General features: G+C 52.5%; 2 protein-coding genes across 2 annotated transcripts; one reads left to right on the top strand and one right to left on the bottom strand.

Annotated features, from left to right (window-relative positions):
* Window positions 1-1,228: 1,228 nt before the first annotated feature.
* MTFP1 (mitochondrial fission process 1) lies at window positions 1,229-5,137 on the top strand. Its single transcript, XM_082354119.1, has 4 exons — window positions 1,229-1,799; window positions 2,571-2,698; window positions 3,072-3,304; window positions 4,503-5,137. Exons 1-4 carry the CDS (start codon window positions 1,733-1,735, stop codon window positions 4,573-4,575), a joined length of 501 nt encoding a protein of 166 aa, XP_082210245.1. The 5' UTR covers window positions 1,229-1,732; the 3' UTR covers window positions 4,576-5,137.
* A 2,075-nt stretch (window positions 5,138-7,212) lies between these two features.
* On the bottom strand, window positions 7,213-23,162 carry LOC309610811 (SEC14-like protein 3). Its single transcript, XM_082354120.1, is given in 9 exon segments — window positions 7,213-16,096; window positions 16,196-16,335; window positions 16,730-16,836; window positions 18,426-18,509; window positions 19,702-19,762; window positions 20,440-20,535; window positions 21,476-21,664; window positions 22,643-22,662; window positions 22,665-23,162. Coding segments are annotated over 9 exon segments (1,251 nt in total). The 5' UTR covers window positions 22,936-23,162; the 3' UTR covers window positions 7,213-15,813.
* Window positions 23,163-24,015: the final 853 nt, after the last annotated feature.

Here is a 24,015-nt window from a genome sequence, read left to right on the forward strand (position 1 = left end):
CCAGCTTCTCCCCGCCAATAAGCGGGGCGCATGCGCAGAAGCCATCTGCTCGTCTTCCGTGCGCTGACGGAGTCCCGACGGCCTGCTCGCCCCCTGATTGGCCCAGCCGGTGGGCTGTCCTCCGCCATCTTTGCTAAGGGCACTAAGGGTGCACCTGACCACCTTCACGGTCAGGACGGAGGCCCCCGCCCAACTCGGGCTTCTCTGAGCGCGCCAACTAGTGCGGGTCTGGCGAGCGCGCGCGGCGCCTGCGGTGGGCCTGGATTGGGAGGGTGACGGAGAAGGAACGATCACGTGGTGTTAGGGACCGTCTCCTAATTCCGTGCAGGCACTGCCAGTGTTTCCGGGGTTGAGGATCACTTTGAGTCGCGATCCCAGCTTCCTGCGAGATCACAGCTGACCTGGCTGCCCTACACGATCCTACAATGATGAAGACTCCCAGGGCTGAAATCAGGGACCTCAACAGGGAGGCTGTGACCTTTATTTGATGATAATAAAGCTAATTCTTTAATGAGCGTCTCCTGGGTACCAGGCAACAGCCCTGTGCTTATCGCCTTATTACAAGGATTCAAGGAAATAATACACTCAGAGCGCTTAGAAAGCCTGGTACAAGTGTACGCTCAGTAAATGTTGGCTACTCTTATTTCTTACAGACGTGGTTGACCGTTCATAGGCGGCACAACTGGCATTTGAACCCAGGACTGCCTGTCTTTAAAGGCTGGGCCTTTGCTCGCTGGTACCCCCAAAGGATTCACAGAGCTTTAGTGAAGTGCACGTACTCCTCACATGGGTAAACTGAGGTGCAGCAGGGGAAGAGTTTCCTCTTCAGTAATCAATAACCCCACGTCCTCTCATTCTGTTCTGCTCATTTCCCTGAAGTCTTGTACCCCAACCCTGTTTCCCTGGCCTCATTCGTTCATTCGTGTTCCTGCCCCGAAGAGGCTCGGTCCAGTTAGACTCCAGTGCTTGATAGATGAGGATGGGGTAGGGACTCTAAGAGTCCAAGCATCCACATCACCAGGGTTCTCACCATTCGCTCCCCCAGCCTCATTTACTCAGCTCACCTTAGGAGCATGGGAACTGGAGCTGCACTGCCTGGAGTCAATGCCGGCTTCACTACTCAGCGGTTATATGTCCTGGGAAAGTGACCTATTAATATTTTTCCTGTGTCTCTATTACTCATCGGTAAAACGGGGAGGGGGGGGGCGGTGTCCCAGGCTGGTGGGAGGGTTTAAAGAAGTAATCCATCTAGAGTCTTTAGCCAATGGTCTGGCCGGTAGTAAACTCAATAAATGACGACTGTATAATTAATCCTCGAAACCGTCCCAGGACTGAACCTGTCCTGTTCCCCACAATTAACAAATGAATAAAGTGAGGCGCAGAGAAGTTACAGGCTCTTGCCCGAGGTCACAGAGCCAAGAAGTGCAGCATCCCGTATTTGAACCTCCGTCTCTCAGGTTCCGACACTACAGCCAGTGCTGGAAGAGGATCGCGCCAACCGCTCGACTCCCGAGAAAACGTGAAGAAAATTAAGCTGTAAAACTCAAACCTGGGAGAGGGGCTCCGGTGCGCGGGGGGAATTTGCAGACGCTCCCTGCTGGCGGGGACTACATGACCTGTGCTTCAGTTGGGGACCTTCGGCTCGGCCCGTCCCGCCGCTGCGAACGGGAGTGCTGGTGGAAGCCGAGGCGGTAGTACACGCTGCAGCGACTGAGGCCAAGGAGGAAGCGCCATGTCCGAGCCGCCCCCGCGGGGGGCCGAGCGCGACCTTTTCCGGGACACGTGGGTGCGGTACCTGGGTGAGCGCGGGGCGAGGGGGACAGCGACCCCTACACCACGTGTCTGGGGAAGCAGGGGTTGCCAGACGCCGGTCAGGGACCTGGAGAAGGTGGGAGGATCTTAGTTCTCATTTAGCCAGGGAAGAGACTGGGCTCAGAGAGGGTTCTGAACTTGCTCAAGGTCACACAGCTCTGGTATTCCCAGCCCTGCCCTCGGGGTTTCTGCTGGTCAGATGCCCAGGTGGAAGCTGCAGCTCAGCTAGGAGGATGGACCCGGGTGATCGGATCGCCTTCTCTGGCATGCCTGGCACAGGCTGTGGAGTCAGGGCATTTGGACTCCCATCTTGGCTTCTCACTGGCTCTGAGCCTGTTTCCTCCTCAGCAAAAAGGGATGAACGCAGGGTCTCTCTCATTGGGTGGTAATTGTAAGGGTAGAATGAGATAAAGTACATAAAGGCCTGGCATATGGTGAGCCCCTGGTCAGTGGGGCTGCCCTTAGTCTCTCTCACTGCCTGTTCACCCATCAGCTCAGATGCTTCTAGAACCCAGGCTGTGAAGGCAAGTGAGTGATGAGAAAGGTGTCTGCACTCAGCTCTTCCACAAGGGGAGAGTTGGGGTGGGCATCATGAGTGCCATTTTATAGGCTGGGAAACTGAGGCTCAGAGGGGTAAAATCACTTGTCTAAGGTCACCCAGCTACTGCTCAGCAGACTGAGATAAGAACCAGCTCACTCCAGTGCTCCCTTGTGAAACAACCCAAAGGCTCAGGAATTAAATATCCCCTCCCCACCAGGCTACGCCAATGAGGTGGGGGAGGCCTTCCGCTCCCTGGTGCCTGCAGCTGTCGTGTGGCTGAGCTATGGTGTGTCCAGCTCCTACGTGCTGGCTGATGCCATTGACAAGGGCAAGAAAGCGAGAGACGTGAGTGTTAACCTGCCCCTCAACCCCCCACCCCCGTCCACTCCCCTTGTGGTCAGTCCACAGCCTTGCATGTGGTTAAGTCCCTCTGGGACAGTCCGATCCCCACAACCTGGCCTGGTGGACTCCATACCCCGGTACTGTTTGTAGCATAGTGCACCCTGTCCCCAGCGCAGGTGACGTAGTCTATATCCTAGGCCTGGATATGAGTGAGTCCACCCTCAGCCCTGAATTGGTGGAGCCCAGAACCCAACACTAGCGTGGCTCTGTCCCCAACCCCCTTCACTTCCCTCTCCCTGGTCCAGCCTCATGCCCCTTGTCCGCAGGGTTTCCTGCCTCTGCCCCTGCTGGATTAAATGTCTCTTGTGCCTGCCAGGTGCCGAGCCCTGAGGCAGGCCGCAGCACCAGAGTGACTGTGGCCCTGGTGGACACCTTCGTGTGGCAGTCTCTGGCCTCTGTGGCCATCCCAGGCTTCACTATCAACCGTGTGTGTGCTGCCTCTCTCTATATCCTGGGCACTGCTACCCGCTGGCCTCTGGCTGTCCGCAAGTGGACCACCACCGCACTGGGGCTACTGGCCATCCCCATCATCATCCACCCCATCGACAGGTAGGTGCTCCTCCCAGCCCCAGGAATCATCCACCCTACAGGCAGGGATAAACTTTGAGAGGTGTGGGGGTGTATCCACTTTTCACAGAACAGTTGTAGCGGAGGCAGGGCTGGCACTTGGGGCTCCTGAGGTAGAAAGGACAGTCTAGGCCCTTGTCATATGATCTGGCAGGTACTTTGGCTATAAAGGTAGGAGGTGCCATGAGAGTATGGGACACAGGACAAGTAAATTCCCAGAAAGAAAACTCAGTGTTAGAAAACCAGAGGTAGGCAGGAACAGGTGCACCCTGGAAGGGATGGGTTTTGAGAAGTTTTGGTGACAGAAGCCCAAGTGAAACTGGGTTAAGTAAAATAGGAATTGATTATTTCACATAACTGAAAAGTCCAGAGTTATGCTACTTGGAGGCATGACTGGATCCAAGCACTCAACTGATGTTATTAGGGGTCTGGGTCTCTCTGCTGGCCTTCTCCCCACCCCACCCCATGTTGGCTTCAGTCACTTTCCCTTCATGGGAACAGAGATGGCTCCCAGCAGCTCCCAGCTCCCCTCCTCCCAGCTTAGCAAGCCCCATAAGAAGCTTCTTTTTTTTTTTTAATTTTTTTTGATGTGGACCATTTTTAAAGTCTTTATTGAATTTGTTACAATATTGCTTCCGTTTTGTGTTTTTTTATGTTTTGGTTTTTGGCCGCGAGGCATGTGGGATCTTAGCTCCCTGACCAGGGATCAAACCTGCATCCCCTGCATTGGAAGGTGAAGTCTTAATCATTGGACTGCCAGAGAAGTCCCCCCATAGGAAGCTTCTTAATAGTGACAGCAAAAATCCCAAGGAAGGCTGTCATTGGTCCATACTGGACTGGGTGCCCATCCCTGAGCCAGTTTCCCTTTTCCGACTGGCCCGGCTTGGGTCATGTGCCTTCCCTTAGAACCAGAGATGGGGCCAACCCAACTAGACGAACATAGAGTGGGAGGAGGAGTCTTTCCCCTCAGGAACATAGCTGACCTTGAGGTCCTGTGTGAGTCTTTTACCCTCTCTGTGCCTCAGTTTTCCCAACTGAATAAAGAGAGGGTGATGGCTGACACCAGGATGGCACTTGTGTCCTGCATCCAGGAGTCCCTTTCCTAGCCCTGACCTCCTGCCTCCCATTCCCCCATTAGTACCCCTTGGTTGCCTGCTCATGACCCTCCATTGCCCCACAGGTCAGTGGACTTCCTCCTGGACTCCAGCCTGCGCAAGCTCTACCCCTCTGTGGAGAAGCCCAGTTCCTCCTGACCCCACCCCAGTACCTGGCCTGTGGGTTGGCCCACTCCCTGCTCTGTTCCAACTCCCTTCTCCTGCCAGGGGTTGCGGATGCCTAGCTCTCTGGGATCCAAGGCCCTGGCACCTGAATGGTTTTAAGCTGAACGGAAACTGAGAGACAAAGACCTCAGGGCAGCAGCTGCAGTGACTCACAGACAGGACCTGAACCCCATCTGCTTCCATGGAATCTGTGATACTGAGCCGGACTGGACTGTGAGTGGGCCCAGCCCTGTCTCTTGACAGGACAATAACATACTCCCATGGAGGGTAAGGAGACTAAGGCCCAGACAAGGCAAGGAATATGGCCAAGATCACTTGGCAAGCTGGGGACCTACAGGATTCCCAAAGGCTCGGCCAGGTCACCCCATGGCAGTGTGGCTGACGGAGAAGCAGCAGGCAGTTGGAGAAACGCAGGAGTACACTAGTGGGGACCCTGAGGACTGATTCTCTGGCAGCCCCTTCCTGATGGAGGGGCTGCTGGGGCCTGGCTGGAAGGCAGCACAGCCCCCGGTCCAATAAATCCTCAAGAAGTTGAGTTTTCTCCTTTTCTATTGGGGATAAGCAGGGATGTGGTGATGGGGAGCAGGGCTGGGGGCCCTCAGAGGTGGAGGCCGATGTCTCTGGCAATGTATCACTCACAGTGGCTAGCACTGGGCCTGTCTGGTACCTCCCCGCCCATCAATGCCCCCCTGCAGGTGCCTGGGATTCCACCGTGGTGCTGCCAGCCTCCTTTGGGGTAGGCATTGCCCTCTTTCTGCAAGCCTCCTAAAACCACACTGTGGTTAGGTCCCTGTTTCCTGGAGTTGGAGTCACTCCAACCCCCACCTCCTCCTTCCCCCCCCAGCCCAGTACTGCTTCCTTGCCTACTGCCTTCCAGCCTATGGCTCTCTACAGAGTCACAGGCAGAGCTGATTCACAGGCTGTGTGACCTTGGGCAAGTTACCTGACCTCTCTGAGCCTGCTTCCTCACTGTACAGTTGTCTGTAATGACCCTCTGAAGCTGCTGTGAGGGTTACAGGAGAAATGGCTTGCAAAGCAGTTGGCCATAGTGGGGCTCACAGAGTTATTTAACCACTATTATGATTGTGGCAAGAGACATCCATTTCAAGGGCAAATAATTGGTAATTGTGCCATCAGATGACTAATCTAGAGAGAAAGTATGCCAATTTTATGGTTCAGGCATTCCAATCCTAAGAATTTATTCAGAGGAAATAATTGGATGATGATTCGAAGATGTGCATCTGAGGGTGATCATCATGGTTTTATTTTTATAAGCGAGAAAGTCTTGGGCACTCCTTAAAGGTCCAGTGCATAAAGGAACATGCTTCTTTTTTTTTTGTTTTTTTATAAATTTATTTATTTTTTATTTATTTATTTTTGGCTGTGTTGGGTCTTCGTTTCTGTGCGAGGGCTTTCTCTAGTTGCGGCAAGTGGGGGCCACTCTTCATCGCGGTGCGCGGGCCTCTCACTGTCGCGGCCTCTCTTGTTGCGGAGCACAGGCTCCAGACGCGCAGGCTCAGTAGTTGTGGCTCACGGGCCCAGTTGCCCCGCGGCATGTGGGATCTTCCCAGACCAGGGCTCGAACCCGTGTCCCCTGCATTGGCAGGCGGATTCTTAACCACTGCGCCACCAGGGAAGCCCAGGAACATGCTTCTGATCTGATTCTGCTGCTGGCTCAATCTCCCCAAGTCCCTCCTCTGTTCTGATACCTTCCTTGACTCCTGACAGCCTCCAGGATCCAGTCTGAACACCTCAGCCTCGCTTTCAGAGCCTCTGGGCCTACGCAGTCTCATCTCTCACCGTGACGCATCCTGCACCTCTGTTCTGCCTCCCCTGACTCCTGCACATCCAGCCTCTGCGCCTTTGCTTAGGCCATGCCACCTGCCAGGAATGCCCTCCCCGCCCCCATTTCCCTCTGTTCTCAGCCTTCAAGGTCCATCTCTAACGGTACCTGCTCCTTGAACCCTCCCTGGCTTCTGCCCCCCAGACAGAATCATTATCATGCTTCTCCCTCCTCTTGAACAAGAATCATCAGATGACACCCACAGAGAACATGGATGGAGTTCTTACTATGTGCCAGACACTGTGCGAAGCACTGTGTTACAGAAACTCCATAACGGCCTGTGCGGTAGATGCCACCATTATCATCCTACAGATGAGAAAGTTAAGTCCACTGTGCAGTGAGCCTTCCACCAGCCTTATTAAATCCCACGTGAGTGAGGAGGGCTTCAGAACCTTTTCTAAAATCAGAAGGCATTGCAGTTGGGTGGGGGGCCCCTGGTGGGGGAACGTGGAAGTGCTGGGCCTGGCCTAGCTCAGCCGTGCCCTAGGCTCACGTGTGGGCTCCAGGTGAGGCTTGTTCCTTCTCCAGCCTTCTCTGGGCCAATTTAAGGAGGCTTGTGGGGGGTGGGCAATGTTTCTTCTCATTATGGCTGTCCCCAGGGCGCTTCTGCGTGTTGCTCGGGTCTTGCTTCTTGGTAAGGTCTGGGCAATGGGTCTACCTTGGGAGCTGGAGTGGCGGGTGGTGGGTGGCGGGTGGGGGCCCTCCTCACGCCCTCCCCACCCCTGAGCTGAGCTGAGCCTCCCTCTGCCAGCTGTGTACCTGGGGAGCCCCTGCGAGGATAACTCATCCCCCCATGCCCGGTCTGGGCCACCACAGGAGCTGGACTTGGCATCCTGGGGATACTGGGAGGAGGGGACTTCCCTCCTGATGGCCTGTGAGTCACTCTGTCAGGTGCCCTCCAACACTCAGCCCTACCTCCCAATGCGCCCTGACCTGGGAGTCCCTTGCTGCCTCCCCCACTGAGAGCCCAGGACACCAGAGCCCCAGGTTACCTCTTCCTCCTCCCTGACCTTCACCCTATGTCTGGGGAGCCAGGCTGAGCAGGAACCTCCAGAGTCCAGGGTCCTCCTTCTTAAGGTTTGAGCTGTCCAGCCAGGCCAAAATCAGGGGTAGGGGCCCACCCCCACCCTGCACCCCTGGCCTCCAAGACAGAGCTGGCATGCAGTAGATGCTCAGCAAACACTACACAACTGCCTTAAATTCTTCTCCTTTCTAAAAAACCTTTCAACTCCTTTCTGGTCCTTGGTCTGCTCTAGGCGCTCTGGGTCAAGATAATCCTTCTTCAAAGCAGCATGGCAAGGTGATCAGGAGCCCAAATGGTAAAAAGAATTAACTGGGGACCATTCAGGGATGAGTCTGCTTACACACAGGCCAGCTGCTCACACTGACACAAAGCAAGCAGTTACTGGTAGGGACGGGGTAAAGGTAAACTCAGCTTTTATTTTAATACCATTGGTATCATCCAAATCTTGCCATGTAACTTCAATCTTTAAATAGTTCTGGAAGAGCCCTTCGTTGGGAGTTTGAATCGAAGTTCTGCAGCTGATAGCTGCATGTAACTATGGGCAGATGGTAGCAGGACTTCCCAGCCTGTTTCCACATCTGTAAAATAGGGGCAGTTGTGCGGTTCATATGGGGGTATATGGAATAGCCCCTAATGGCAGCTAGGAGGATGCTCAGTGCTGGTCAAGCTTATTTGAGCAGCTTCCCTTCGGTCCTCCCATTCCCATTCCCTCCCCCTAGGGGAACTTGCTCAGGGCTTGCCCTCCAGTCTGACTGTGGGGACCCACTGGACCCCTTGACCTGTGGTGCCTCTTCATTAGCAGCTCCCCAGCACAGGCTGCTCCTTGGGTGGTAGGCAAACAGCTCGGCTGCAGCTGGCCCGTCATGAACCCTGCCTGGCCCCCCTGAAGGACCCCTTCAAGAAGTCCTCAGCCCTCAACACACAGCTCCTGCAGGTGGCCCTCCAGGTACTGCATGGGGAGGCTTGGCCTGGTGCCTATGGAGGGGATGGAGAGTGAACCCCTGAGGGCTGCCCAAGGAGGGCAGAATGTGGGCCATGTGTACCATCCTGTACCTGGCCTCAGTCTTCCACCCCTGGTGGGACAGGTGTGCACCCATTTGGTAGATGAGGCTGGGGTAAGAGAACCGAAGTTCTCTCTGAGCCTCCATCACCCCATCTGTAAAATGGGCATAACACTTCTAGGACCATTCAGGAAAGAATGGGATAATGGCTGTGATTTACCCGGCATGCAGTAGGTGCTTGTTAGGGGGTAGCTCTGGCTACGTACCAGGAATAACCCTCTTCCCTCGGGTGCCTCGCCACTTCCCTTATGTGGAAGGCTTGTGGTTGACCCTAGAAGCCCGCATCCAGCCGGTGCTAAACTGGGCCATGAAGCTCTAAATGGACAAGTGTGTGAACCTGAACCGCTCTCAGAGGACATACACCCTCGTCTTCAACTGGGGGTCTGTGGGGTTTTGAGGGGTGGGGAGGGAGATGGGGGCAGATAGCTCATCCCTATCCTGGGGTCTTGCTTAGCTGGGCCACTGGTGTAATCATGTGTAGAAGTCTGTTTTTTGCACTTGGTCATTAGTAACCATTTATGGTGCCTGGCCTGAACTTGCTGGGGTCTGAAGCTGCCCACCTGGGCTGTGAGTAGCTTGGCAGAGGACAGACTGTCCTTCCCAGCCGGGGTGCAGGCCATTGAGTGGTTGCAGGGGCCTTAGAGTCTTGTCACTCGTGGCTGACTTTGTAACTTCTGCCCTTTGCTCAGGCTAAATACATCTGTCCGCAGACTCTAGTAATGGGGTGGACATTCTTTAACATGGCTTTAGGGAGCAAGAAGGTCCCAGAGTAAGCCTCTCCATGACTTCCCAGGAAACTTGTTATGGCCAGTCTCCGAGGTGATGGTCCCTTGGGATCCTTGTCTGTCTCCAGACTCTAGTAATGGGGTGGACATTCTTTAACGTGGCTTTAGGGAGCAAGAAGGTCCCACAGAGTAAGCCTCTCCATGGCTTCCCAGGAAACTTGTTACGGCCAGTCTCTGAGGTGATGGTCCCTTGGGATCCCTTGTCTGTCCCCCGGGTGCTTCTCAGTAGGCCCCGGTTCTGCCCCTTGGTCCCGGCAGAATAATGAGACACTGCGGTTCAGCGTGGAGGCCTTCATGCTCAACGATGACGTGCAAGAGGATGAGGTGAGGGCGATGCCCCAGGTCGAGGTGGATCTGGAGATTCTCTTCCTGTCACTGTGCTTCCCCTCCCAGGGCTATCTTGGGCAGAGTTGGGGGTCAGCCCAGGAAAGGAGTGCTGGATCCCCTGATAGGTTTTCCAGATTTAGCAAATCAAAATTTAGGCCTTGCAGTTAAACATGAATTTCAGATAAACAATAAATTTCTTAGTTTAAATATGTCTCAAATATTACATGAAATATATTTATACTAAAATTTTAAAGAATTAACCAAGCATCCTGTATTATCTGGCAACCCTCACCCTGAGAATGGCAGTGGGATAGGCATCCAGAGCTGGGACTTGGAACCCACAGCCCTGCATTCGGCTGAGCTCTGACCAAAAGGCAAGGCCCTGAGGGTCTCGCATTTGCATGTGCAGGAGCAAGTCTGGGATCAAGCCTGGCCCAAGGATCGCACGGGGGGCTGGGAAGGCCCACTCACCCCAGAGAGATTTTGATAGATGTGATTAGGATGGAGGAACCTGGGCACTGTGGCCTGTCCCAAAGGATGCTGGCAGCCTGGGGCAACTTGAAGCTTCCTTTCTTTACAGTAAGATACTTCCATCACTGGAGATACAGATGCACAAAGGACAATTAACGCTGCTTGGAGATTATCCCAAGATGACACTAGAATTTCCTGTCTGTACGTCTCTTTATAAGAGTCATATGCTACACTGACTTCTCACTTCCTTTTAAGAGCTGATCTCAATGTTAACTGTTAAATCATATATAGAACAGAAAATGAAAATCCTGAAACCCTGAGAATCACCAATCCTTGGGCATATACTAAGTTAGTGTTTTATAAAATAGATCTGCATATGCCATGATAGAATTTGTTTTCCTCCCACTGAATATCCCATTTCTCTGCACGGGAGAATACTTTTTTTTTTGACCATGCCGCATGGCTAGTGGGATCTTAGTTCTCTGACCAGGGATTGAACCCATGCCCCCTGCAGTGGAAATGCAGTTCTAACCACTGGACTGCCAGGGAATTCCCAGGAGAATACATTTTTGTATTCTCCCATGAATGTTAACAGCTATGTAGAATTCCAGTCTGGTCGAGTTGTAACTTAACCAGTGCCCTATAGCAGAAACTACCCATGGGTTCCAATCTGCCCCTGTTCTAAACCAGGGTTGCAGTGAGGAAATGCCCATGGGTAAAGGAAAATCAGGAGAAGAATTTTCTCTCCCTCTAAGGACCTATTATGGGCTGGGGCTGTGACAGTCACAGGCTGACCTGGCTTCTCCCTGCAGTGCCCAGTTGGATAAATGAGGCATAACGTAGTTCAACACAGGTGGTTTTGTTGGGGGGCATGGGAGCTCAAGAGGAGCCCTCTCACCTGGGGCTGGGGGCCTAGGTTCTTCCTTAAGTATATACCATCTGCTGGCTGAGCATCTGGAGTTGGAAGAGACCCTTTGAGCCTGGCCAGAAATCCTGTTTTTACAACACCACCTCCTACAGGTGAGTACTTCCTGTTTCAAGCTGTGGGAACCTGGGCAAACTCCTTCCCCATTTCTCTGAAATGAAAGTGTTGGCCGCCATAACGCACAGGCCTTGGGTTCTGGAAGCTGGGTAATTGGGAGAGATGAAAGGCCTCAGCTAGCTCCGTAGCTGGATGCTTCACCCACATCATGGGAAATCCTTATCCTGGAAATGTAGGTGGCCTCTCCTTGGTACAGGAAAACCAGGAAAAGGACTGAGAGGACTGGTCCCACCACCATCCAGGTTCACAGACACTCGTTTGTGGTCCTGTCCCCTCTGCCCTGTCCCATCTCCAGCTTCCCTGCCTGCTCCTGGCTTTTCTTTTTTTACCTTGATGAGTAACTGTGGGCTCAGGGTCACTTCTAGCTACCCCGCACGGCCTGCCCCACACCACTGGGCAGCCCTGAGGTGCTTCCCGGCCTCCTGTAAGACGTGGAAGGACTTGCTGGCAGTGCTTCTGGCCGTCAGCTGCGTCACTCTGCTGTAGATCCCGATCCTGCTGTCCCTGAGGAAGGTGCTGGAGGCTTTCCAGCTGAGCTGCCCTCGAGGTTGGCTGGGGAACACACTGAGGCGGGCCTGGACCAGGCCAGACACCGAGGAGAGGCAGCCTGTGGCCAGGGCAATGGAGAGACCGTCTTTGGAGGAGGAGACTGATGGAGTGTCCCAGACAACCGCTGAGGAAATCAGGGAGTCAGGGGGCCCTTCAGAAGACCACTAAATCACCCTTTATATACACACAATAAAGCTTTCTACTTCTCTAGTGCTCTGGTCTTAACTCCCTCTGGTACTTGTGTGTGTTTGTACCATGTGCTGGGGGGCAAAGCTGACCTTAACTGTGTGATGTGAAAGTGGATTCTCTGGAAAGGCTGCAGCAGTGCTGGGTTCCTGGGGAAGAGGATGGGGTCTGGTGCCTAATTAGCATCAGGACAGAAGGTTGCCCTGGACTGGGGTCTACAAGGTTAACTGGCCCAGACTTTCGGCCTCAGCTGCCAAATTTGAACCCCCTCTTTTAAGGGAAACAGGCTGTGGTCACCATCTTTGCCTCCCAAGGGCAGCTGAGGTCTTTCCTTCCCCGTCTCTTCCCTGGCATTTCTGGGCTGTGGGAACTGGGAGTTCACTTCCCTTCGCACACAGTGGGGAGCCTGCAGTCCTCGGTCTTCCTGCCACTATACTGGTTACTGACTGCTGCTGGAATGAGGGGGCCCATTAGCCAAGGCTAAGTGGGGTCTCCTTCCCTCCCCAGCCACCTCCTGGACACTCAGAACTGGAGCAAAGCATCCTGCCCCTGGGTGAGACTGGAGACCTGGAGGCTGGGAGCTGGAGGGCTGCTTCCCACCGACTGTGGCTACGGAGTAGGAGTGGGTTTGCTGTAGCTGGGCATCCACAGGTACCAAGGGGCACTTTTTGGTTCTTGGCTCCAGTCCTAGCCTAAGCTCTCTGCGCTGCCCCTGCCTCCTGGTAGCAAGTTCCCCCTTTGTTCAAAATGGGGTCTGTGAGCTGCAGTAGAGGAGCTTAGACAAATGCAGATAATCCAACAGAACTGCTCACAGCTGCCTCAGCCTCAAGGGTGCAAAGGGTCCACCCCTTCATCCTCTGCCCCTGCTGCAGCCTGGGGGTGGGGTCTTTACCTCAAGGGGCAAGGGTGAGACCCCCTGTCCCTCCACGCTGTATCCCTGGGGCTGAGCCATCCTCCCCCCATGACATCCTTGCCCCAACTGCAGCTGCTGCCACCATCTTCCAAGAGTATGAACCCATCCTCCTCTTCTCTGCCTCCCCGCCTCCCTCTCCTCTCTCTCATTCCTTATTTGTAGGGTGGCCAGATAAAATATAGGACACTCAGTTACATTTTAGTTTCAGATAAACAATACATTTTAAGTATGTCCCAAGTATTGCCTTTTTTCTTCTTCTAAATCTGACAACCTTTCTTCTTTTCCTCCTTCCTATCCACACCCCCACCCCAGACCCCACCTCAGAGAGTCGGCAGTCTTGTCCTGTTCTGGCAAGTTGCTGCAGTAATGTGAATTAGTGGTGGGAGGAGGGTGCCTTTAGCTCCAGTCCTATTTCTGCCACCCATGGGCTGAAGGAAACAAGGCCAGTGCATTTTGGGAGCTGTTTTTCATCTATAAAATGCGTCCATAAGTGCAGATGGAAAGTACTAGCTGCTGTTGAACATTACCTTGATTAGTCTAAGAGTCAGGCCTCCTGTTCTGCCCATGGGTGGGCTCACCCCAGCGGGCTCGGCCCTCAGCTCATTCCCAAGGAATCTCAAGTCCTTTGGTTCCCAACCATCCACAGTCTCTGTGTAATTCGACGACTCCTGTCAAGAGATGTGTCAGGACCTGGGGCTCAAGCCAGCAGCTCCATGTCCCTGAGGCCATGTCCCTGGAGCAAGAACGTCCTGGGGCCCTGGTGTCTCCTCTAGTCACCCAGGGTCTTGGTGGATGGCAAGAGGCCATGCTTCTCAGAGACCATGCAAACAGTGGACCGGATGCTGGGCTTTGAAGCACAAGCCCTGCCCCCTCTGCTGTGAGTTTCCTTGGAGGAGCTGCTTAATTAGCATTGTGGGTCTCCATTGTTCCAGCTGCCCAATGGGCATAACACCTCCTCTGCCCACAAACTGAGATTGGAGAGGGTGACATCCAAGACACTTCCACTGGACGATCTAGGACAAACAAGTCATTCCTTCTCTCCTTCTCTGTAAAAGTAGGGTCTTAGGAAGCAGTATTATAGGGCAATTAAGAGCAATGTCTTTAGAGTGAAAAAAAAAAAAAAAACAGGTCTTGGATCTGCCACTTAAGAGGGCATGGGTTCGATCCCTGGTCAGGGAACTAAGATCCCGCAAGCTGTGTGGCGCAGCCAAAAAAAGAAAAAAAAAAAAAAAAAAAAGAGTTGTATGATGTTGGGTGAGTGACTTCACCTCTCTGAGCCTTGGTTTCCTTATGCATAGGTGACCATGATACGTGGCCTCAGGGCAGGCGTGAGAGTGAAATGGGCTAAACTCATAAAGCACTTGGCACTGTGTTTGGTACATAGAGAGCACTCACCGAATGACAGCTGTGGGTTTTTTTTATTATCGCCAGGCAGCAGCTAGAGCCAGATGTGACTTCCTTTGCTTCTAGCAAAGTGCCTTTAATTGCTTAAAACATAAGCCGTGAGTTGCAAGGGAAGGCGGCGAGGGTGGTAGAGATGGGTTGGGGAAGCTGTGTGCTCTGAGTCAGATGAAGCCTTCTCTAGGCAGCTCCTACCTACCCAAGGGGGCAGCCACTGCCATAGATCTGGGGGCTGGGTCCCCTGGGTCTCCAAGAGAGTCCACCCCCTCCACGGCTCTGTCCCTGTCCGAGGTGCTGAAATCTCCCCTAGTACTTCTTATCTTGCACACCCATGAATCACTTGCTCCCTACCTCCATTCAACTTCACAAGTATATATTGAGCATATACTACATAAGGAGTAGCAGTAAAAAGAATTTAGATACATCTCCAACCCAGGTTGCTGATAACTCATGGAGAAAAAATTCAAGCACACAAATGCCTCAGAAGTGAGGACAAAGGCTAGGAGACTCGTTTTGCTATTTTTTGGGTTTCAGGGACAGCCACTTGTTTTTACCCTTGCTTCTTCCTTTTCTGCAACCTCGGCATTCTCCAAAGCTGTGCCTCTCGTACCTTTCCTGACCTGACCACAGCATATGCATTTTCCCCAAGGCAGCCTTTTCTTTACTTACTAGTGTCACAGAGTCAAGAGGACTACTGAGCAATTTCTGGGGGAAGAGTAGGATATATAGACCAAAAGCAGAGGGTCAGGGGTCTCTGGGAAGTGAGGGAGCTGCCTAGACAGGGGTGAGCTCCTTGTCGTATTTCTGCATGCCCTCATCCGGGAGCAGCACCTACACTGTGTAGCTTACCTTCTTGGTGTGGACAAAGCTATAGGTGTTGTCAAAGCGCAGGACATCTGGGGGGACAGATGGACAGATGGGTAGTTTGGCCTGGCTTCACACTCCCTGCGCCCTGCCCTGGCCATGGGGGAGAACGGGCTGTGTTCCCACCTGTTGTGTTTGCCAAGCTGGACCAAGTTCCCCCGACTCCTGTTCCCTTCCCCATGGGAACTGTCATTCCTGAGCAGGGCCTGTAAACAGAAACTGACCTCCTCCTGGCATGTGCCCAGCCTGGCTTTAGTTGCACCAACTGGCAATGAGAACAATAGCCACTGCCTCCCATTGTGTCCACACCTGGACAGTCACATGACAGGTGTGCCAGGGGGGCATTTCGGCACATCAGAGGCCTCCCAGGCCCCTTGATGAAGTGGGGTGCAGGGCGAGGCCTGTGCATGCCTTCTGCCTCATTACAGGCACCCGAGAGGTAGGAGTAGCCTCTGCTTCACAGGTGAGCAAACCTGTGCTCAGTAAGACTTTTTGCTCAGGGTTATGCAGCTACCACGAGGCTGAAGTGGGACCCTGGTACCACACTCAGCTGTGTGGCTCTGGGCAAGTTGATTTACCTCTCAGAGCCCCAGTTTCCTCCTGGGGAATGTCACTGCCCTATTGTCCCTTGCCTGTGTCCTGCGGCCTGAGTGCTCTCAACCCCTTCTGTCTCTGGCTCTTGGCACACGATAGGTGCTCTCAAGTGTGGACCGAATGAGTGACTGTATGGATGAATGGCACTGACCTAGGGTGTATGTCCGTGAGGGGGGTGGTCACTACCCCTCTGTTTCTTCCTATAAACCATGGCACAGGTGGCTCCAACCTTCCAGGTCTGGGGCCCAGCCAGGGCAGACTTACAGACGCCAGCTTCCGTGCAGATGAGGCTCCCATCCTCGGGCACCAGGTGGGCGTTGTAGCGCTGGCTGCGCTGCACCTCCGTCATCTCCCCAGCCCGTTGCCACTCCCCCATCTTGGTCTTTAGGAAAACCCCGAAGCCGATGTCTGCACCGTCCGATGAGAACTGACACCTGTGTTGGGGGAAGGAGGGGAACAGGTCGCTGCTCAGGCTGAAGGGTCCCTGAGGGGCTAGGGCCCAGCCAGGGGTGGGTCGGTGGCCTGTTCCTTACCTGAGGACACAGCCTGGGAACAGGATCTCGTACTCCACCTGGTGCGAGGAGCTGCGGCTGATCTGCACCAAGTGCTCGTACTGAGTCTTCACCTGGTCCCGCATGTACATGGACTTGGGGATCTCCCCACCATAGTTGATTTGCAGACACAGAGCAAGATGGGCTTGCTCCCCCCCTCTTGCATTGTTCATGCTGTTTCTCCTGCCTGAGGTATTTCCCCATCTCCTGGAAGTATCCTGCTCATCCTGTCCTCCCCTACCCATCCCCCCACCCTGGGAAGCCTCCTGTGTCCCTCCATCCTCAATCAGGGCCTCTTCTGGGAACTTCCCCTTCCAGCTCATCCCTCTGGGTCAAAATTTCCCCATTTCTTGTTTGCCTGCACAGCTGCTGAGAGCTCTGTTAGGGCAGGGCTGGGACTAACTCAATACCTGGCTCACAGGGGTTTCTCCATAGCCATTTGTGGAATGAATGAGTGGGTGAGAAAGGAACCCAGCTCTACTCCTCTACCCTCCCCTGTTCTGGGGCTCTTCATACCTTAGTTAAATATTTGGGGTCCCCATCTGGGTCGGTCAGGGCCCCCCCAAACTGGGCAGGCAGTTCCTCAGGACTGATGAGTTTCAGCAAACCTTCCTTCCAGTTGTCTGTGGGGAGAGGGGTTGAAGGGTGACTATTGAGCATGGAGGGGACCCATCAGCCCCCCTCCTACCAGGAGGACCTGACCTTGGGGAGAAGCCCTACAGGAGCTAGGCTGCCAGGGCCCATTCCCTAGGCCCCCAGGCCTTAGGCTGCAGAAATGTCTTCCAGCATTGTGTTGCTATAGAAACATCTTTTCCCTGGCTGATGGGTTTGCACATTTTTGAGGGTCTCCCAGTCATGAGCAGTCAAGATTAGAGTTGTTTAATTGTTTCAAGGAGCCTAATGAGGTCAAGGACCATGTCAGGGGCCACACTGTGTGCAAGTGGCATACACAAGTCAGACCTCTGGGTGGAGAGGGACAGCCCTGGGTCTTTGAAAGGACCTCCCCCTCTCTGCTGCTTAATCACCACAATCATAATGCCCGTTATTGTTCTTCATGCCCTATGCAAAGCTCTAAGTGTTCTGGATCCTGGGGTGTCACCATGGCCCCAGCCCTATAACCAATTCAAGTTATCCCCTGCTGTGGCCATGGGAGATACCAGTGGGATGAGAAGAAAGACCATAATGCCTGGCATCTCACAGCCAAATGCACAGAACCCTGTGCACCACCAAATGGGGCAGAGGCCTGGATGTGGGTCTGGAGTGTGGCAGTTACCCACACTGCTCCAGAATTTGGGGGCTACCTGTGATCCACCCAGCTCCCTACCCCAGTGGATCTAAGCAGAGGCAGAGACTCAGGTATCAGAAAGGGAGAGAAAACAGGGATTTGTTAGATTCATCCCCATCCCCCTGGATCTTCAGATCTCCTGATTTGATGATCTGATCATTCTGATTATGAGATGTTATCCTCCAAGCTCAGGGTCACCAGTTGAGTTTAAGAACTATTTCTCTTCTCTATTTCTTTTTTTCTATCATTAAAACATTTTTTTTTGCCCACTTATAAAGGTAATACATGTAATTCTGAAAGTTTAGAAAGTACAGAAATATAAAAAAAAATTATAAACCACCTGATTTCTTGCTAACCACAAAATTATTTTGTTGTATTTCCTTCTAGAAATATATTCTTGTTTTTATAAAAATAAGACCATACTATCCACACCACTTTATAATCTATTTTTCTTTTAACTTAATGACATTTCCCATGACATCAAATCACTTTTCATGGCTGCCCAATAATTCATCAAATGGATGCATTGTTATTTACTTATCCAGTCCCTTCTTACTGAGCATTCCTTCTCTGAATCACTTCTCCTCTTCCTGCTCTTCTTCCTCATCCTCTTCAGCCCAAATTGCCTTTAGAAGCACTGAGGCGATGAGTGTTGAAAAGAAACTGATGCCCATAGCCCAGAGGTTGACTAGCAACCAAACTGAAACTGATAAGGAGAAAGATGTGGAGGCTTTAGTCACCAAAGATGCATGGCAGGAAGTAAGACAGAGGTAACAGGATAGACTCTATAGTGTAAGGCCCATTTCATCTTTGAGAAGGAGGAGCCTCTGACTTTAGGTGATGTGTGGATCTCTGGAGAGGTTGATGGACCAAACTTACTCCAAAGTTCATACGTAGAGCTTAGGCGATGGAGCTGGAATTACTTATTTCCCAACACTATAATTTTCCTGTGAGTGTCCTCACTCAAGAAGGGCTTCATGAGGTTGTATCCCACGGGGAACAGTTTGGTGGCTGGAGAGATATAAGCAAGTATAATGGGGAAAAGATAATTCCACTGGGCCACTCTCTGCATAACAGTCATAGCCAACAATGTGGAGGAATCATGAGTTACCTTGGCAAGTTCCAATGCCCTGCATCTGACAAACCATCCAACCAACTGGTCAACTAAAACAACAAGCAGCCAACTAACCAACCACCCAATCAATCATTCAATGTATCAAACAGCCAGCAAACCAGCCAAAAAATAGCCAATCAATTCACCTTCTCACCAACCCATCAATCAGCCTACCAATCAAAGAGCCAACCTACCAAATAGTCAAACAACCAATCAACATGTCAGCCAATCAGTAAACCAATCAGCTAATTAAACAACCAGCTAACTGCCCAACCAACCGCCTTTTCCAGTCAGTCAACCATTCAAATAACCAACCAGCCAACCATTCAAACAACCAGCAATCAACCATCCAAGATACAGCCAAGCAACAAATCAGCCAACCAACCAACCAATCTCCCAACTCGCCACTCACCCATATTGGCAATCAAAATGCTAACTAGTCACTCAGTCAGTCTACCAAGCTAACAGCTATCCAACCAGACAACCAGATATCCAGCTAACCACCAGTCAACCAGCCAGCTAAACAACTGGCCAAATAGACAACAAACTAAGCAATGAATCAACCAGTTAACCATCAAACATACATCCATCTTTCTATCCACCCACCCACCCAAACAACCACCACCCAAATACCTACTGAGTTTCCACCTGGCCCCAGGCCTGTGAGGGATACAACAGAAGTGGAGAATCAGAGGCCCTGCCTTCAAGGAGCAGACAACCCAAGGAAAACAGGATGAATACACACAAGACAACTGGAGGCCCCAGAAAGCAGTTGACAGGAAAGGCCAGACTGAGCTGCACCAGCTGCCAGTGCCAGAGGCAGTTTGAGGAGGGAGAGATCAACATGGGTGGGAAAGGTGAGGGGGGATTCCTGGAAGAACTGAGGTTGGAGCTGCCTCTTCTTGCAGTAAAGCCAACCATAGAAGTTACCATTTATGGAGAAGTTACTCTGTTTCAGGCACTCTGATTTGCATGCAGCCAAGCAACCAACCTGCCTCACTGCTATCCAGGGAAAAAGGTGCTAGTATTGTCCCCAGGGTGCAGATAAGGAACTGGAGGCACAGGGGACTGAAGTCACCTGCCACACACCTTCCACAATGAGCATGAACTTCAGGGTCTCTGGGTAATTCTCTTCAAGGAGGTCAAAGAACTGTGGAACCAAGAAAGACCCCATGAGAGCCCACACCTCTTCTCCTCCTACCCCCATTCCCTTTGCAACCTCCCCTCTGGAGGATTCAGAGGGCTGTGGAGGGTTTCCCTTCTTTCTATCACCTCTATGGCCCCTGGAGGAAATCTCACCCCAGACTATTGCAACCATACCCTAATAGTAATTACACAACAATAATCATTTTTAGAGCAAATGTTATAGCAACGGTAGTATATAATAATAATTTATGTAATAGTAAATAAAACGTTTACTGTTTATTAAACGTTCACTATTTGCCAAGCACTTGTGTATACACTTTACATAACAACTCACTGAAATATCCCTACATCCCTTTGAAGTGCAATCAGTATCCCCATTTTGTAAGTGAGGAAAATGAAGCATGGAGGGATAAAGTGACTCCCCTGAGTCACAGAGCTAGGGATGACAGGGCTGGGCGGGGTTTGTCTGAAGCTGGCCCCTATGGTCTCAGTACAGTGTTGTCCCTGAGGCCTGCTCTGTGGGATCTTCCAGCGAACATATCTTTGGGTCCTGAGCTGCAGGGATGGGGCCCAGGAAGGCCACCACCTTTTACCAGATCCTGGCTCTGAGTGAGCAGCAAGGTCACAGCAGGCCAAGCTGGTCGTTAAAGCAAGCAGGGGTGCCCAGGGGCCTTTCCCCACCTCCTGGTACACTTCCACCAGGGGTTTCCAGAAGTGCTTCAGCCCCAGGCCTTCACAGTCAAATATCATCACGATGGTCTCAATTTTCCTCCCCAGCTGTGAGGATGAGAGCAAGGATCAGGGTGCAGGCTCAGAACTTGGGAGATGGTGACCCCAGCACATGACCCTTCAGGGCTTCTCCCAGATTCCTACTCTGCCCTCAGATGAATGAGGGGACAAAACAGTGAATGCATTTACCACCCATCCATCCACCATCCATCCATCATCCATCACCCATCATTCATCATCCATCCACCCATCATGTCTATCCATCCATCCATTAATTGACCCACCCACTCATCAGTTCACCCATCCATCCCTTCATACTGCTGTTTATTCAGCCAATCATCCCTCTATTTGTCCAACTAATATTTATTAAGCACCTATTTTGAGCCAGACACTGAAAGTATAGCATGTAGCTCAATAATCCAGAGTTCTTGTCCTTAAAGAGTTCACAGTCTGGTTGGGGAGACTGACAAGCAACCAGATCCCCATGGTCCTGAAGTGAGAGCTGGACAACATGGGAGCTGTGGAAACACACGTTAACCCAGACGGGGGCCTCAGAGAAAGTGACAGTTTGAGACCTGAAAGATAGATAGGAGAGAGCCAAGGAAGTGTGGGACGGAAGTGTGTGTGCTGGAGGTCGGGTTATCCAGACAGAGGAACAACAGGGGCAAAGACTCAGAGGGAATAACAGTAGCTAGCATTCTGAGAAATATGAATTAGGCCCTGTATGCCAGCCATATACTTGCATTATCTAATTTAATCTTTGCGACCATTATTATTGTCCCTGTTCTATAGGTGAGGAAACAGGCTCAGAGAGGTGAGGTAACTTTCCAAGGTGGCAAAGTTACCACCACCAAAGTTACCACTTTCCAAGGTGGCAAACTCTTCCAGCTCGGGGAAGCGGCAGAGCTGGTGTTTGACCACAGAGCCCTCTGACTGACAGCAGAGAGCACAGGGGTGTTCCTGGGACCACGTCCCCTGGCAGCCTCACCCGCTCTGTCTGCAGGTCACACTCGCGCAGGATGCACTCACAGTCCCTCATCTTGGTCTTGAGCAGGTCCTGCTTGGTGACGGAGAAAAGCAGGCCCTTGGGGTCAAGTGGCCCGATGATGTCATACCACACAGGGCAGCCGTCATGGTCATAGCCACACAGGGCCCCAGGCATGTACTTCTGGATCACCTGGGCATGGACAAACACACGAAACTTGGCATCATGCACTTCCCAGAGATACCCAGACCAGGCTGCCGTGGGTGGCCTGAGCCAACACACACCGTGGTACAAGCACTGTCTCTCTGCTGGAGGGCGGCACTACTGTCCAGGTGAGAAAACTGAGGGGCTTGCAGGAGGGGGTCTTGCTCACAGCCGGTACATGGCCAAGGCAGGTCTCAGCCATGCCTGCTTGAGGCCTCTGGGCTCCTTAGTTCTGCCCCCAGTGTCTCCCGTGTCCCTTTCCATGGGAAGGAGTTGGGCTTAGTGATGAAGAACATGTATTCTGAAGGTCACAGACCTGGTTCAAAAACAGATGCTACTGCTTCCCTCCTGTGCATCCTTGAGCAAGTGATGCCACCTATCTGAGCCCCATTCCCCCTCCTCTGTTGGGGAAAGTCCCCAAGATCACACAGTGCCTGACTCAGAGCTTGTGCTCCACAAATGAAACTAGGACCACTGCTTTACTAAGACGCCAGTGGTGGGACTCTTCTCTCCAACTTCTTGCTGAGCTAAGTTTCTTTCCCACCTAGACAGGATGCTTTCACCAAGGCCCTAGGGGTGAGAGCTCAGATCCACGAGCTAACTGTGGTGGTGAAGAGCCTGGATTTGGAGGACAGACAAGCTTGAGCTCAAATCCCAGCTCCACCTTGGGGCTGTGGGACTTTGGGTGGGCTGTTTAACCACTGCTGGGCTTCAGTGTCCTCATGTGTACAGTGGGGACAACGGTACCCACTTCATGGGGTTGTGAGGATTAAATGAGATCATGCAGATAAAGTCTTAACTCAGGCTTGGACCTCATAAGCCCCCAGGAAATATTCATAATTATTACAGGAGAGGTGCCTGCACACTCATGGTCTTTGCTACCCTCCACTCATGGTCCCGATGATCCAGAGACTGCTCGGGTGGTAAGTCTGTAAGAGACTGGGGGGTGTGTGGGTGTTGGCTCACCTCGGGGGGCTGCCAATCAGTATGTGGTCAATGTCCATGGTCTTCCGGAACTCCATGTACTGAAAGGGAGTTGAGTGGTAAGATCTCACTGGGCTCCCAGCACCCCTGAGGAGGGGCTGGAGGTAGGGGCTGGAGGCAGGGATTGCCCCCACAAAGCCCCTTGCCAAATTTCCAGGGAGGGGGATGGGTCTCACCTTGTGGAACATGGCCTCTGATTTCTGCAGGTCGAAATTCTGAGCTGTGAGAAGATGGAAAGAAGGCATGAGGTGGGAAAGAGGTTGCCTTGCAGTCATCTTGCCCTGGTCCTGGGCAGTGGGGGGCTATGGAGGGCAGTGGGGGGCTATGGAAGGCACTGAGGGCCTGGGTGGGACCTCCCTTTCCTGTCCCCTCCCCTCTCCTGCATCTGAACATGTGAAGCAAGATGGTGTGGTCGGATCCTGAGAGCCTTGGGTCCTTCTGGAGCAGCTGGGACAAGGGCCCTCTCACTGCCCCCTCACCCTGACCTCCCCCACCTCTGCCCTCACCTCAGAGCCAGCGCAGAAGGAAATAGTCATCTGGGTTGGGCAGGGCAGGCAACACATCCTGGACATTTTCTCGGAACTGGAAGAGAGACGTTGATTGAAGAGGTTTTCACACTGAGCCTTGGCCCCAGACTCAGTGATTGTTTTCATCTTGCCTCCTTCTCTTCCAGTGCAGTCTGGCCCACAGTGATGGAGGATGGGTGGGTGGATGGATGGGTAGGTGAATGGAAGGAAGGATACATGGGTGAGTAAATAAGAAAGAAGAAAGAATGGATGGATGGATGGGAAAAAAAGGAAGGACAAATCAATGAATAGTGGATGGACAGAAGGAGAGATGGGTGTGTGAGTAGATAGATAGACGGGTGGGTGGGAGTAGGAGGATGGATGGAAGAAAAGATAAATGGGTGGATGGGTGGGTAAGCAGATTGGAGTATGAATGTATTCTTAGTTCTTTTCATGTGTTAGCCCACCAAGGCGTCTGTCTTTTTTTCCATCCCATTTTCTACAAAAACATGGTTAGTGATTATCCATCCTCTTCCCCATTGACCGTGGGGATGACAACACACTCTACTCCATCTCTCAGCTCTTACAGACAGGTCATCTTTCAGGGTCCTGGGGAGTGAGAGGGAACACAGTCAGAGTGCAGACCATCAGCATCTTCAGCTCCCACCTAAGGGGAGATGGGGAGGGGCATGTCAGGTAAAGGTCTCTGGGTCTGGCTCCTGGATGAGAAGTCAGGCTTGATCTGGCACCCACACTATTGCCCGGAAGTGGTGCTGTTCCCTCAACCTCTGCCCTGGACAGGGCTGATGTCACCGGGCACTGGGAGACCCAACCCTGGGTGAGGTGATG

The sequence above is a fragment of the Balaenoptera borealis genome, assembly GCF_965194805.1.
Source record: "Balaenoptera borealis genome assembly, chromosome: 14".
Classification (NCBI taxonomy): Eukaryota; Metazoa; Chordata; class Mammalia; order Artiodactyla; family Balaenopteridae; genus Balaenoptera; species Balaenoptera borealis.